This window comes from Populus alba, chromosome 1, assembly GCF_005239225.2.
Source record: "Populus alba chromosome 1, ASM523922v2, whole genome shotgun sequence".
In the NCBI taxonomy this organism is placed as follows: Eukaryota; Viridiplantae; Streptophyta; class Magnoliopsida; order Malpighiales; family Salicaceae; genus Populus; species Populus alba.
Window position 1 is genome coordinate 6,344,220 of NC_133284.1, and position 16,205 is coordinate 6,360,424.

The window sequence follows — 16,205 nt, forward strand, 5'->3', positions numbered from 1 at the left end:
CACAATATCCCATGTTTTGTTACAAATCAAGCTCTTATCATCATAAATTCAGCCACCCCAACACTAAGTATATCAGCATCCTTGTTCTGGTTATTTTTTTTTTTTAAGATTCGCCACATCAAGTAAGGAAAACTAGATATTTTTTCTTGCAACCCATTTTTAAAATGTTAATTTCTTTGGCATTTTGATGTAGTATATGTAGTTTGTTTGTGTGTTTACTTGTTTTATAGCTTTTTTCATAGAAATTTGTTGTATAAATATATGATTAATACATGTTAAGGTTTGTTTGAGATTTTAAAAAATTATATTTGTTTGTCATTTGATGAAAATAAGTTTGATTTTGTGACTTTGGCATTTTATAATGAAATAAATAATTGTTTATTTATAGGTATGTTTCATATTTTATCAATTTTATTATTAAGTTGAAAATTTTAGTAAGTTTGGAGGAATTTGAATACTTTGAAAAAATTGATAATGATTTAAGGTTATTATTCAACTAGATTGAATAAGTTTAAGTTAGATCAATAATAGCTAATTAGTTGGGTATCGATAATTTTCTTATTTCACATTAGTAATTAATACATCTTTTCATCAATATTCTATATAGGTTTCATATAAGTAATGGATTATCATTCTTGGATGTATTGAGTTTCATATGAAGGGTTGTACAAGATGAATTATTGTAATAAGGTGAGGGTTTTATTAATTATGCACAATCTAATCTGAAAAATATTAGTAGAGATGATATTAGATGTCCATATAAGAGGTGTAAAATTTTCTCAATCCAAATGTTTTTACAATATATCTTCTATAAAAAGGGTTCATGGAGAAATATTTATGTTGGTTTGCACACGAAGAACCATATGTTTCTTACGAGACCATGGTAGAAAGGATGGTTAAGTCAACTTCAAGTTTTAAAAGCATGCATTGAGTTATAAGTGATAATAGCAATCAGTATACGAGTATGGTTATGGATGCAATGGGAATAAATTAGGTTAATGCATGTGAATGTTCAATCATAGATAAAGAACCAAATACAAATGTAAGTATTTTTTTTTTTATCTTTCAAAAGATTATAAGGAACCTTTATAAGATGGGTGCACAAATCACAACAAGTTATTGTTCGTTGCCTAGGTGTTCATTATCAAGTCAAATCATAAGATGAGGAGGGCTAGTTATAATAGAATCATCGAATGGGCGAGAAGCATTTTACCTAAAAGGGATAGGCTAAAAGATAACGTCTATGCTACTAAATCTATTATCAAACCCCTTAGTTTAGGATATCAAAAAATTGACACGTGTCCAAACTTTTGCATATTGTACTACATAGAAAATAAAGATTTGACCGCGTGCATAACTTGTGGACATACTCGGTATAAACCATGAACTAACAGGGGAAGGTAAGGACTCTTGGTGCACATAGAAAATTGAAATACTTCAAATTCACTCTTAGACTACAAAATTTATTCATATCTCTAAAGACTGTTGTTGAACACGTGACATGACATCATTCACATGATACGGTTGATTGAGTCGTGGTACATCCTTCTAATAGTGAAGCCTGAAAAGTTTTCTCTTATACTTTCATTAATTGATAAATTGAAAACATTCATTGTACACAACATCGTCAATTTTTAATATCTTAAAATTACAATGCACACTAACAGATCCATTTCATTTGTTTCTTATGCGAAATGCATGGTAAGATTTTGTTTTATTACATATTTTTTTTCTAATTGTTGAATTATATGAAAATGTTTAACTAACAATAACTTTTTTATATATAGATTACAATACTTGGACGCGAACCAAAATCGATGGAGTTTTTTGTAGAAACTCGCGTGCAAAATGAGAATCGTCAAAAAAGGATGCAACAACTAGTAGATAGTTGAGCTTAGAAGTTCATGGTAAGTTGGATTTTAATTTTTTTTGTCCTTATGCTATTTTTTAAAAATTTACTGACTGGTTTTTTTCAAGACACTTATAACACCTGATTGCAAGAGAAATACACGGGCAATCCTTCGACCCATCTGGAACTTGATCTGAATTTATGGTTGGACGCTACGCTGTCCGATAGACCCGATAGAAATTGAGTTTATGATATCTCAAATACTTCGACTGAGGATATGTGAATGAGCTATAGTATATCAACCGTTGATTCCTCACAATGAGGTTCGAGCTCCCAATCTTTAACTATCCAAATGATTATACAAAAGTAAGTTGAAGCTCAGACGACCTGGCTTCGTGTCGATATGGCTTAACTTAAGTTCGAAATGACCAAACTTAGGCAATTGTAAAAAGAGATGTTGTCAAACTTTGGTGATACATGTAGTTTACCTCATCACCCACCCGGTCCCGATGAAGATTTACCTTCGCCTTCTCTTTCTCCTCTAGCCTTTGTCTTTTATATCAGTTATATTCAAATTGATATTTTTTAAAATTAGTAATAAAAATTAAGTTTTTATTTTAGTCTTATTTCTTTTAACTTTAAATTGTTTTGTTTATTTTAATTTTTTAAAAAATATATTAAATACATTACTAATGATTTAACCAACGAACTAATCTCTCAAAAAGTTCTAAAGAGTTAGAAAAAAATCACAGGATATTACCATTAAAGTTATAGATGGAATTATCGATGAATTAATTCTCTCAAAAAGTTTTAGAGAATTCAAAAACAAGTAGTGTCACTACTTATCGACGGGTTAATTTTATTGGTAAGATGAATTCAATCATGAATAGAATTACGAATGGTTTTTTTATTGATGATATGTCATACTCGCCGATAAAGTTACCAAAGAAATGATGACGATAACTTTTTTATTTTGGGTGTTTTTGCTTTTTGTTAAACTATTAGTAATTATATTACTTATAGGATAAAAATCACCAATAATAAATTTTTTGATGATGAATTATTGTCCATGAATTTATTTGTATATATTTTTATGACAGAATCAATGATAAATACCTGCAAATTATTCCGTCAATATTATTATTAAAAAAAATTCTGGTTGTGAGTGCTTGGTCGAGTACGAGTGTGGAATTTCTTTGGAAAGTCCCCATCATATGTGACAAAGTTGTTCTTGGCCTCTGAATGATTAGACTTGCTAATCCTTTGATGATGGGTTTGGTCTTGTTCCAACATCGACCCCGCTCATCTTGATTGTTTGCGTTTTGAAAATATTTTTAAAAAAATTTAAATTTATTTTTTTAAAAATTAATATATTTTTTATGTTTTTAAATTATTTTAATGTGCTGATCTTAAAAATAATTTTTTTAAAAATAAAAAATAATTATTAACATATTTTTTTAAATAAAAAAAACACTTTAAAAAATAATCATAACCATATTTAATTGCTTCTCCTTTTATTTTGTCTCTTTAAGTATCCGCCTTTACTGTTTCGCGTCCCTGCTTTTATTTTTTCTATACTTTTACCTTTTTTTCAATTAAATGTTTTCGTTAGAATCTAATAATCTGTTAAATAGATACGTGTCATCCATTGAGAGGCTACTTACTGTTCATGTAGGTGGACATCGGCTGCTTGAAGATGCAGTAAACTCTTAAACTAGATTAGCACATCTAAGGTGTTTCCGGTGAGGATCGGTGAGTGGGCCGATCGATATCAAGGCCAATCCTCTTACTATATACGACGACGAACTGGTCCAATATCAGCTTTGAACATTTTCCCGAACAATCTCCTTTCCTTTTTTTCTCCATGCCTGTTTGGGCAAAAACCACCGTACGCAAGATGGAAGTGCCATGTCCGTTCAAAATGCATATAAACAAACCTAAGAACTGCGTGAAGGAATCATCTTTTCTTCTTTCCTTTTTCTCCATGAACATCAATTATTTTCTTGAGTTTCAAGAGAAGATTTACGATGCCTATCCTTTGAGTTCAGCTCTGTAGTGAACTAAAGTGATATATATATATATACACACACACACACTTTAATTTAGATAATATAGCTAAAAAATGCTTTCGAATACAAAATATGTTATACAAAAAAATCATATATTTTAAATCATATAAATTGTGTTGTGTTGTAAAATTAAGATTCCGTCAAAAAAAAATATTTACTTTCAATGTAATATTATATTTAAAATATTTATATTATATGTCCAGTTACATTTTATAAAATAAACTATATATAAATATATGATAATAGTTTTTTTATGTAATATTATATTTAAAATATTTATATTATATGTCCTTTCGTGCCTCCTGAGTAACGAGTACTGACACCGCCTCTGTCAATTTCTAAAATAATCCTCGACTCCTAAACCTTACAAAAGAAGTCTGATGACTCTGATATATTTGCAATAGTGCCCATCACCTTCAGCATTGCCCGTCCTTACCAGCGTACATTCCAAAAATGGCAGATGCGAGAACACAGTTACCTCACAAGCTCAATTACCCAGCAAGGGGCAATCATCTTTTGCAAACCCTAATTGAGGTAGGGGATGATGACATTATCGTAAACATGCATAGAGGATGCAATGATAATTTTGGGAACGAAAGGGACAAGGCTGTGCCATGCCAATAGACACAAAGGGGTGAGCACCACCATTCACTAAATAATATAAGCTCGGGGGGTCGTCATTGTCATTAAACCCCATACATATAAACAAAAGCTCTGTAACAATACAAAGATTTGTAACAACAGAAGACACAATTACACGCCCACGTCAGCCTTCATCTCAGCTCTCTCTTGCTTCTGGTCTGAGTTCCAGGCTCCAGCATCCTGTATTGACTGGCTCCATCAATAGTAGTTAATACTTCTTGCTCCTTCCCTGGACTCCCTGTCTATGGTGGTTCCATATTGTCATCACCATCGGTTTCTTTTCTATGCCTCTATGCCTTTTGGGATTCATCCTTTGGCTCTTCGGCAATTGGGTCATTGACTGCATCAGAAACCAGGTCTGGTTGCTCAATAGCATCATCAATTTCTTCACTGCAGCCTTCTGAATTTTCGTCCATCTTTTCCTCCTCAGCTTGCCGTTGTAGTGATTCTATTACACCCATCAACTCCCGGTTCACCTACCAAGAAAATTTACAAAGTTCTCAAAAGGAAACTTTGTATCTCCCGCTAATACTATTAGAAAACAATTTTGACAAATGATGCAAAACAAAGGATCCCACAGTTTTGGCACAGGAATGTTGTTCGATGTTAAAATGCATGTGTTACCTGTGGGTTCTGAAGAAAGTCAGCTATGTCAATGATACAAGATGGACATTTCATAACATTCTTTTGCACTCTTAGTGTCCGTCTGCCCTGACCTCTCTGCCTAGTGAAACTTTGGCCAGCGAAGGCACCCTCTAGACATGCTTTGCAGAAATTATGCGCGCATGGAGTGGTAATTGGATAAACCATCACCTTCCGACAGATTTGACAACTAAACTCTGCTTGATGAACAACCCAGAAGCAAAAGAAATTTCCATTAATCCATTGGTACTGGTCACAAATCATGGTCAAAAGGCATTTCATAGAGACTACATGTTTAGAAGTGTGGAGATTAAAGGCTTTCAATTCGGGTTTAATTAGGTGTACCATACCTTTCAAAAGTTTTTCTCTCACCGATACATTCTGCCTTTGCCGCTTAATTGTCCTTATCACTTTGCTATCTTCTGGATCTCCACTATCAGCAACTCTTTTTTTACTGACTGGCGGAGGCTTTTTCCACATCCAGCAACTTTTTTCCTCCTGAAAAGCAAAAGTTTACATCTTGTTGACATTTAAAATGGATTGGCTTCACTGCTACAATGGCCCTTTGAAGTAAAAGAGTTGAACTCACATCATAGTCCCAGGATGGGGACCCCTTCCTTTCAGTTATATCAATTGCATTCTTTAGCTCCTTGATGACAGGAAGGGGCCTTGGACGGTCCCCTTGAACATCGCTGCAATTTGATTTTCAGCTAAGTCAGAGAGAGGGGAGGGGGAGAGGGGGTGGAGATGTGGAGGAGTGAAGGAGGCAGAACATACCTGGTCCATGGGGCAGGCTCATTGTCACATCTGACAAAAAGATACCTACAAACTTTAAAGCCCTACAATGAAAAAGCAGATAGTAAACACATTTATCAGGTACAAAAGCCAATAAGTTCCCTTAAATGCATTTGAAGATTGTAATTGGGAATTTACCTGTATTCCATTCTTACGCCAACACTTCTCGATTCGATAAACCCCATCATATCGTACACCTGTTTCTGGGGCATAAGATGATCGCTTCTCTTTGTGAGACCTGATGGCAAACAGGGAAAGTTCACATTGACATTCAAATAAAAAAATAATTAAAAACATCCATTCTCTGATAACCTACACAACTCATGACTGAAAAAGGAAAATTTATCAAGCATAAAGTAGGGCATCACGTAGCAAAGACCAAATAATACACACTGTCCTACATGTGGAGACCAAACAGACAATACTACCAAATATTACATACAATAATGACATATTTTAACAAAATGAAAGTTTCTCATGTCATGTGGTAGGGTGCGGTGCTCAATACCAATTATTAAATATGCAACTCCACAACACCACCACTATTAATTCCTTGATTTATGATGATAAAAAAGAAAGTAAACAGCAGCAACAGCTGAACTCTAAGACACCTTTTGGCATTAGGAAAAAAATGCATTTGAAGATTAAAGGCTGCACAAGAAAAAAACTGATATCCTATATTCAACTGCAGAGTATCTCTCTCGAATTAGAACACTCGTTAATTATGTACAAGTGTATTGATCTCACATTGAAATGTGAACCTTTTTCCGCACTCATACATGCTTTATATTTTTAGAAAGCCCTTGACACAACTTAAATAAATAGAAAATATAAGGTCACATCAAAAGGTGCCCAGGTGCAATCCACACTAATTGATCATCGCATCACTTATTAGTGCAACTCACCTAACAACTCTTACAGGATAGCCCTTTAGGCAGCTTACTCGTAAGGCCTCATTCATCTTGTCAAACTTCTGATCAAAAGATTGATCCTTGTTTGTACGTTTATTGCCGCTCAGGTCCCTTCCCTCCAACTGCCAACCACAAATTAAAGGTTAAAACGATCTATTTTGAAAATGAAAAAAAATAAAATAAGCAACCACTCAATTTGACATTATTCATACTATGCCCAACAATTTCAACTCATATCAGTGCTTTAGCATGCCAGATACAACAGAGCACCACAATGCATTCCTTCATGTCACACTTTAAGTACATTAGTTGAGTATTTATAGCTATATCAACCCAAATCAAAAAACTTACAGAGTCTGACATTTTTGTTAAACAAAAATACTCATGACTAGTGAAAAGGACATGATAAAGAACACTAACGCAAAGATACAGACATAAGACAGCATACCTCCCAGTGTAAAGGAACCATTCACCATGATCCTCGTCGTCTATATAACCTCCAGAGAGAGCCACTGATTGTGAACCATGAGTAGACTGACCAGCAATTCCGGCAACATGGGGGAGATGGGCACCCCATTGCCTGCATGCCAGCCTATCCTCCCATATCTCTCCCACCAAAACGCCCATATTTCTTTCTGGGTCGTTCTCAGCAGGAATTGGACCAAAGTGATCAGGAGGAACTGTGACAAAGATCTTCCCGCTACAAGCATTAGCCTTGCCAGCTCTCTTAGCACGCTCCGTTGTGTATGCTTTGTCCGGCCTGTTTTGGTTGTGGACAAAATGATATACCTTTGGAGCCCCCCCAGCATTGCTGGATCTTGACATCCTTGCCATACGTATGGCAATAACAAGTGTGGAATTGATGCGAGGTTGGCTTGCCATCTTGGGTGGGATTTGTATACGGCAATATGCACAAGTACGTTTGCCTTGTCCAATCCATCTCTGGAAGCACTTCAGGCAAAAGTTATGACCACATGGTGTCTGAAACAAGAGAAGAAATAAAAGAAATCATAAACATTTGTCAATCCAAGAAAATCAATTAGCAAAATCTTGCTTTATTCAGCCTTGTATTAGTAGGCACGTTGACTTATATGACGTTTCTCCATCAGTAAACTAACAATGGATGAAATAAGGGGAAGCGACATGAATAAAAAAACTGAATTAAATAATAACTGCAGAAATTCAATTTAAAGGATGAGGCATTAAGAATCTAGGCATGTTAAAAAGCATGTTAGATCATCTAAACCAATATACGAATTCAGGTTTTCCCATAAAAACAACATAAACTCCATAGTTAGTCAAATGCCACTTCAAATCCACAGAAATAAGAGTCGGTGATTAATCTCTAGAGACTATTCACCGCAAGTGACCTTAATCCAAAGAAAGTCCAAAAATAAAGTCAAAGCTACAGAGTGAGATGATCATAGCAATCTTTTTTCAGTATTTGGTCACGCCTGTAAACGACTCTTTTTTCCCCTTTTAAACCCCCCTGGGGAGAAAGGTAAAGACTTTATTTCAATAACACAAACAACAGCATCCAAGGACACTACCTTCAACTTTTTCAGAAAAAAAAAAACCCTCGAAACCTGTTACTACTAAAACATACAGGCCAGACAAAATACACAGTTCCGAGCAAAAAAATTTTCTAAATCAATTTAGTTTTTAAAAGAAAACTAAAATCAGTTCAAAAAAAGAACGCGTCTACAAAAATAAAATTCAAGTTGCGCAATAATAAGATTGTGAATAGATCTCGCATACCGTAACAGGTCTATCCAGCATTTGCATACAGAAAGAGCAAGTTAACTCCTTGTCAAGTATATCAAGCACATCGTTCTTCTCTTTCTTTTCCTCTCCGTCCGATGGCGACGGACCTGCGGCGGCGCCACTCAAAAGCTTCTGCCGTTTCTTCGCCTTCTCCTGTTCGGTCAAGGACTTATCGTCCTCGATCTTCCGAATCGAGGCGATTAGTTTTCCGGCCTCCTCCGATCGTCCGGCGGCGACAGCGGAAGTGGAAGGCGGGTTTATCATGGAGCAGTCAGGGCACTCCCATTGGAGCGTATCTGCTAACTCCTGAGGTGGAGAGACGAGACACGTGGCGTGCCAGGGGGTGGCGCATGTTTTGCAATTGAGGGTTTCTTCATCTGGTGGCTTGTTTTTGCAGGCCATGCAAATGCCTGCTCCGTCGCATGGTAGTTCCATTTCGTTCAAAAGCAACGGCGTCGTAACTGTCTGGTATTTTTTTTACCTGGAGTTTACTACTGTTGACTTTCGAAAGGAAGTAGTTGGGTGGGTATTTATAGGTAAAAAGGTGGGGTCCAAATGGGGAGAGAGAGAGAGGAGGGGTGGGGGGCTCTTGCTTTTGGAATTTGGATTTTGGATTTTCCTGGATTTGTTGTGTTGATTTTTGGGGATTGTGTTTTGAATTTTGGACTTTCCTTTTTTGCGTTTTTTTTTTTACGCCGCTCCTCAGGATACCCTTTCCATATATAGCTAACACGGATAGCAAATACTGTAAGGAAATTTACAACCAAGATGGAACGTTTTTTGTAATAACTATAACGCTTTTACGTTGGTCCGGTCACAGAAATCACGTTTACATCATAATACATTATTTATCGGAAACATTTTACATCACTTGACCAACGTAAATGGTCCTGTCATTTCTTGGCTTCCTTTATGCACAGTGTGTTTATGTGTTTCAAGTGTTTTTTTTTTTTTATATAACCCGAGGTTTCAGGGCCAGCTTATACGTACCACGACTAATCCTAAGGCTCAAATCCAAAATGCATAGCCAAGGGAACCCTTGCCAGGACAGCTAGGCTACAAGCCTCGAGCGTTTGAAGTGTATTTTGATGAATTTTAAAATTATATTTAGCTTGAAATAATATAGTTTTTTTAATGATTTTGTTGTGTTTATATTTAAAATATTTATTTTTCAATTTATTTAAAAAAAACACTTATAAAAATATTTCATTTACACAACCTAAATAAAGCACGCGTGGAGAGTCTTGAAATATTGTTATTGACAAGTAAATCACGTTTAGCATGTATATGATATTGTTTTATAAGGTGTTTTTAAAAATATTTTTTATTTAAAAAAAATATATTAAAATAATTGTTTTAATTTTAAAATTTTATTATATTAACACATTAAAAATTATTAAAAAAAATATTAAATAAAATAAATAACAAAAAAACTGTTATTTACAGCTGCGTATTTTATTTTTTTTTGTAGTCTGAAAGCTTTAAATTTCAAAATTGATTGTTATAATGTTTTTGAGATTTTTTTAAATCTATTATTTATGACTGGGATTTTTTCGTTGCATCACAATCTTCAATAATGATAACTGTGACACGCGTGAAAAATTTTAAAATTCATTATTTATGGTTAGATATTTTTTTCGTTGACTCGAAGTTTTTCAAGACAAATATTATTGACAAACCACGCATGCTACGATTATAGTATTAAAAGCAAAAGATTTAAAAAAAAATATGTTGTTTGGTAGTTTGAATATTTACTCATCTTAAATTGACTACATTTTTTAATTTATTAATGTTTAATTATCGAAATGTTTACATCACTGTATGAATTAAATGCTCCGTTAATTTCTTGCTTATCAAGGATTTTTAAAATAAAACTAGTTTTATTGATTTACACTGCGCAGCGCAAGTCAAAAAAAAATATAAAAAATATAGATAATATTTTAATTATTTTGAATTTAGAGGCTTATATTATACCCAAATAGTCCTAGACCTGGTAGCTAAAACCAGACCTAGTAATCCTGGTTCTACTTTGACAACCAAACCTAATGAGCATTGGAATGGCCGCTGAGCTAAAGTTAATAGTCTTGGATTTAGCTGTATTCTAAACTCATAGTATTGGATCTAGCGGTCGAGCTAGGCCAATGACATTGGATGTGGCTAGGGGTATAGTGAAATTCTTCGATCCCACATAAATGATTTTGTTTTATTTGAACTGATGGAGACAAAAAAAAAAAAAATTAACAAATTAATATAATTTTTTTTTGAAATAATATTAATACTAAATAATAAAAAGAAAATAACTTGATTTTGCTTTCCTTCCTTCTAGTAAATATCACTTCCTGATTCGATCAATTTTGAAATGAGATCAACTTCCCCCTCATACTAGATTAAATATTACAATCTTCTCCTAAAGTAAGAATATGATCTTGAGTTGCCTTGTCAATAAAGAAATTATATTATCATACAGAGAAAAGAGAACTATTTGGTCGGTTATTGGTAAAGAACCTTTTGGCTGGTTAAGTTAAGCAAAGCAGGTAACCGTCACGCGAGTTTATTTGTGAAAGTCAGCTCTGAAAGCCAGACCCAACAACTTTGAGAAGAAAATTTGGGTCTAGCTGCCCAGCCAAAAACAATGTATACATAAACTCATTGCATCGTGGACCACATTGTAGACATACAGTGTTTGCACTATGGACTACACTGTAATATCATAGGAGAGCATTGTATTTTTTATGTTTTCTTCCAGGAGCTACTGGATTTGGTTAAGCTGTCAGACCCAACGTTATTGAGTTCGGTTGCCCAACCAAACCCAATAGCGTTGGGCCCGGCTACCAAGCATGATCTAACAGCTTTTGGAATCATAAACGGAAAAGACAACATCCCTCGTGCCATAGTGGCATCCATGGTGCAAACACTTTATGTTTCTAGTGAAGTCCGCATTACAATAAGTCTATGTATATAGTACATGCATAATGTTTTTCCCACGTATTTTAAAATATAGTATAATTAATTTCTTGTAAATCATATTTAAATTGCCTATAAATTTTCAAATCGACCATTTGATGATTGTAAAAATTTATCTTTTAAAAAAATTAGTTTTTATATTAGTTATGATTTGATATTTTTCCTTCACCTCAGAGTTTTTAAAATGACAATTGTGACGGTTATAAATTTAAAAATCTATTATTCATGGTTAAATTTGTTTATATTGCCTAGAAGCTTTTAAAATGTTCATTTGTGATGACTGAAATTTAAAAATATGATATTTATGATCGGTTTCTTTTTTGTTCTCATAGTTTTCAAAATATGATTGTTGCAAGGGTTATGAATGATTCAAGGTTAATTTATAATGCCAGAAAAGAAGGCAGCAATGTTATCAACATGTTTTCTGGTATCATAGTTTTTTCAAGTCCAGGACAAGAAAAATAAAATTTTCATTTAATAATATAAAGTTAAAAAAAAATACATGAGATTACAAATCATAAAAAAAAAAACAATAACTAATTAAAGAGTAGAATGAGAAGTTGATGTTCATTGTAAAAAGTAAAAAAATAGATGTGTATGTAAATATTTGATAATGTGTTACAAGCACCTTTTATTTTTTTTATTTAATAATTTGCCAACTAAAGTTGATAGCCAACCTGGTTTGCTCCGCTAACTCGTCAATTATAACATGAGATCAAAATAAAATAAAAATTAAAAAGAATAACTTAAAAAATGATAAAAGTAAAACAAATGAATGAAAAAATAACACTAGTTGCAAGTTAACTCGATTAACCTGACTAACTTGTGATAGCCATGTAGAAAACAACGGTATAAAAAACTAGAAAGCTTAATATCTAGTTACCTAATGTCAAATGGTGATTTTGTTTTTTGTCTTAAAAAAAAAAACATTAAAATAAATCTCAGACAACTGGGATTGACTTAATTAACACGCAATTCGAGATAACCTCTTGGAAAGGAAAATGAACAAAAATTAGAAAGCTCAAAATCCAATAATTCAATATCAAGTGATGAAATTTAAAAAAAAAACATTTTTAAAAACAAAGTTAAATTTGACTAATCTTCAAAACTAGTGATTCGGGTTATGAGATCATGATGACCATGCAGAATGCAAAAATAAAAAGAAAAAATAAAAAAAATCTCAATCATCAAAAAGTTTTTAAAATAACAATTAGAATGACGAAAATTAAATTGATATAAAAACCAATGAAAGAAAATAACGAGGGGCTAAACTAAAAAATAAATTAGAATAAGAAAATGAAATGAGAACCATAATTGGATAAAAAATAAATGAAATAAAATATCAAATGATGAAATTAAAGGAAATTAAGAGAATGAAAAAAAAAAGCAATTAAAAGAATAAGAACCAAAGTTAGATTAAAATAAATAAATGAAATTAAATGCCGAAGGAAATAATTAAAAAAAACAAATAAAAAAAGCAGTAAACAAACAAGCACCATATTTGATATAAAAACTAAATAAAACAAAAAAAATTATGAAATTAAAAAAACTAATAATCTAAGAACCATTTAGAACAATTAAAGACCAATCAAGAGACAAAGGACTACAATTAAAAAAAAAAATAGACGGACATCCCTGAATCTTAGCTAATCCAGCACATGATTCAAGGATACGTGGGAGGAAAGAGAGGGGAGAAAAAAAAATAACATTTACAAATTCTTTGTTCCAAGCTTTTATCACTGAATCACCTACTAAATGATTAATATTCTTAATTTTTGATTCAAATGGTGATGACTATTTTTTAAAAGGAAATTACTTAAAAGCCCCTCTTTATCTTTTTTTTTTTTTTTTTTTTTTGGCTTTTTTAGGACATCTATGTTATTCAACCATGCAAAAAAAAGTCGATAGACCATTGCAACCCCGATTAATTTTGAAATGACAAATAAATTCTCTATTAAAAAAACCATTTTACCCTCTAATACAAGCCATTTGATTTCTGCAATGAAAAGTAAGGATATCATTGAACCGTAGCAATCTACGGTGGAACGAGTCTAGCACTGTAGCAAAACACTCACACACACACACACACATATATTCAATTGCCACACAGACATTCATTAATCTGGATTCAATGATATCTTTGATTTTACATGGTGAACCGGTCAAATTAAAACTTCTTGCTTGATTGAATTTCTTAAAAGAGGTGACTTCGTTAGCCTAGAAATACCTGGTTTTTAAATATTATGTCTTACTAGTCTTGGATCGACTAGAATTTTAAAATTAATCGTGTTTAATTAAGTATTGTTTGATTATTTATAAAAATTGTTTACATCACTGTATAAATTAACTGGTTACCTCATCGTATAAGTATGCGTTGGGATTTAAAAATACCATTATTTATAGGAAAATATTATTTATAAGTAAATTATATTAAAAATCTATTTATTTTTTTATTTCAAAAGTTTTTTTTAAAAAATTATTTATTATTTATTATTTATTTTTAAATTAATTTTTTAATATTTTTATATTAAAATAATTTTTTTAAAAATAAAATACAATTTATTTTAATTATTTTTTTTAAAAATAACTATTACAATGATAGAAAACACCCTCTTAAATTGCCTAAAAGTTCCCAGAATGGCCATTTTGACGATCGTGGAATTTAACAATCTATTATTTATGGTTGAATATTAATGGGTAAAAAACAATATCAACCTAACTTGTGGTCGTACCATACAGACATATAATCGATAACCCTAATATCCGGTCACCCAATAATGTTTGACCGTCAATAAAACTTGTCTAGAAAATATTTAAGGGTACATGAATGGTTATTTTTTAAAATATGTTTTATTTAAAAAAATATATTAAAATAATATATATTTTTAAAAGTTTACAGGCTGGCCTAAACTGTCGTACCCATTGCAATCCACGTTGCGAGCGTCACCTTACCCTTTAAAGCAAGCCACCCATAGCCCTATTATGACCCCTATATTATTTCTCGATGCAAGCGTCGTTTGCCGTCATCAACATAGGCATCTGCCTCTAGCTTCCACGTCACGAGCTAACTTTACGGTGATAAAAAAATAAAGCAAATAGCCTCGTATAAATAAAGCAAATGGCTTGCTTAAGATAACACCACGCATTACTTTTCCTTTTCCTGCTCCACGCATTATTCTATTCTTATTGCGCTCTTGTGTACATAGATTTAAGATCCGGTCTGGCGGCCGGTCTGGTTTAAAGTTTGAATTTTAATTAGGTTAATTTTTTTTAATAAAAAAATTAAAATAATATCATTTTAATAAAAAAAATAAAAATTAATAGGTTTGCAACTAGGTGTTGATCGGATGTTACAAAACAACTGAGTTATTGGATTAACATGTGGGATCAGCTGGTCATATTATATTTTTTTTTTCTTTTTTTTTATTTTGGGATCTTTTTTTTCCTCTTATTATTTCTTTAACCTGGTTTAATTTCAGTCCCATGATTGAATTTCAAAACTAGGCCTGAACTGATCTCTTGTACCATTCTGTAGCTTATTTTGCATAAAAGCTCAAGCCCAGTGATCCACACTTCTCTAGCCCAAGATGGTGGCCGTGAAAAATTGGAAAGTTAAAAAATTTATGATGTATGGCTGGGTAGTTTTATATTTTTCCGTAGAGCTTTTTAGGATAGTTATTATTAGCTGGCCCGGTCGTTTTTTTTGCTGACATAAAAAAGTAATGTTTATGTCTAGGTCAAGTTAATTTAATTTGCATGTAATCTATGATATAAAATTAAGATAATTCTATATATAAAAAAAATTTACAAAACTTAATATACAATAATCTAATATTAAAAAATAAAACTAAAAAAAAAATTATTTTTTTTTTAAATAATTTTTTAAAAATTTAGAATTATCTCGTTTAACTTATCTAATCTATTTTTTTAAACATAAAATTATGATAAAAAAAAAAATTTAAAAACAAACCTAGTATTACCCCGTATTCTTCTAGGCATTCTCATTCCATATATATGATAGTGAAATTCATTTTGCTCATGGTTCTCTCTAGCAGTAATAATTGATTTACATTGAAATAAGTTTTAATCCTTTGTTATATTACTCCCTTGTCTACCTTCCTACTGTTTTCTGTTTTCTGTTTCTGCATGAATAAGAGTAACTAATAGAAACTACCTGGTTGTGTTTTTGTTCATAGTTTTTTTTTTTTAAGACAGTAACTAAAACAAAACAAAAAAAAAAAGTTAACTTAACTAACTCTCACCAGAAAACACAAGTCTGCACAGCTCTCATCGAGGAATTTTTTTTTTTGTCTTGGTGGTCTCCTAACTCCTAAGTGTTCATATACAATTTAAACAGTGTTAGGGTAACATATGTTAATGTTTTGAGCCTTTGGAGAACACACACCTTTAAAGTCCAACCACGTGTAAAATTAACAAAATCGAAATAGGTTTGCATCAACCAGCATACCAAACACCCCGCTTTAGGAAACCACTGCTAACCAATAAAATATCCCTGTAAACTGTAAAGTGTAAGCCCTAGTGAGAAAATTGTGTAAAAAAAAAAACCAG

General features: G+C 32.3%; 1 protein-coding gene across 1 annotated transcript; it reads right to left on the reverse strand.

Moving 5' to 3' along the window:
• Window positions 1-4,539: 4,539 nt before the first annotated feature.
• On the reverse strand, window positions 4,540-9,192 carry LOC118042655 (E3 ubiquitin-protein ligase ORTHRUS 2). The gene is made up of 9 exons (XM_035050365.2): window positions 8,667-9,192; window positions 7,353-7,889; window positions 6,903-7,024; window positions 6,136-6,235; window positions 5,980-6,041; window positions 5,792-5,894; window positions 5,553-5,700; window positions 5,185-5,399; window positions 4,540-5,036 (listed from the first exon to the last, which is right to left on the reverse strand). Exons 1-9 carry the CDS (start codon window positions 9,105-9,107, stop codon window positions 4,851-4,853), a joined length of 1,914 nt encoding a protein of 637 aa, XP_034906256.1. The 5' UTR covers window positions 9,108-9,192; the 3' UTR covers window positions 4,540-4,850.
• Between the last annotated feature and the right edge of the window lie 7,013 nt (window positions 9,193-16,205).

Coding starts and splice junctions, on each gene's coding strand:
- LOC118042655 (XM_035050365.2), bottom strand. CDS start 9,107: ATGGAACTACCATGCGACGGAGCAGGCATTTGCATGGCCTGCAAAAAC. Junction 7,890..8,666: donor TGCTGGATAGACCTGTTACG/GTATGCGAGATC, acceptor CTCTTGTTTCAG/ACACCATGTGGTCATAACTT. Junction 5,895..5,979: donor GAGCCTGCCCCATGGACCAG/GTATGTTCTGCC, acceptor ATCAAATTGCAG/CGATGTTCAAGGGGACCGTC.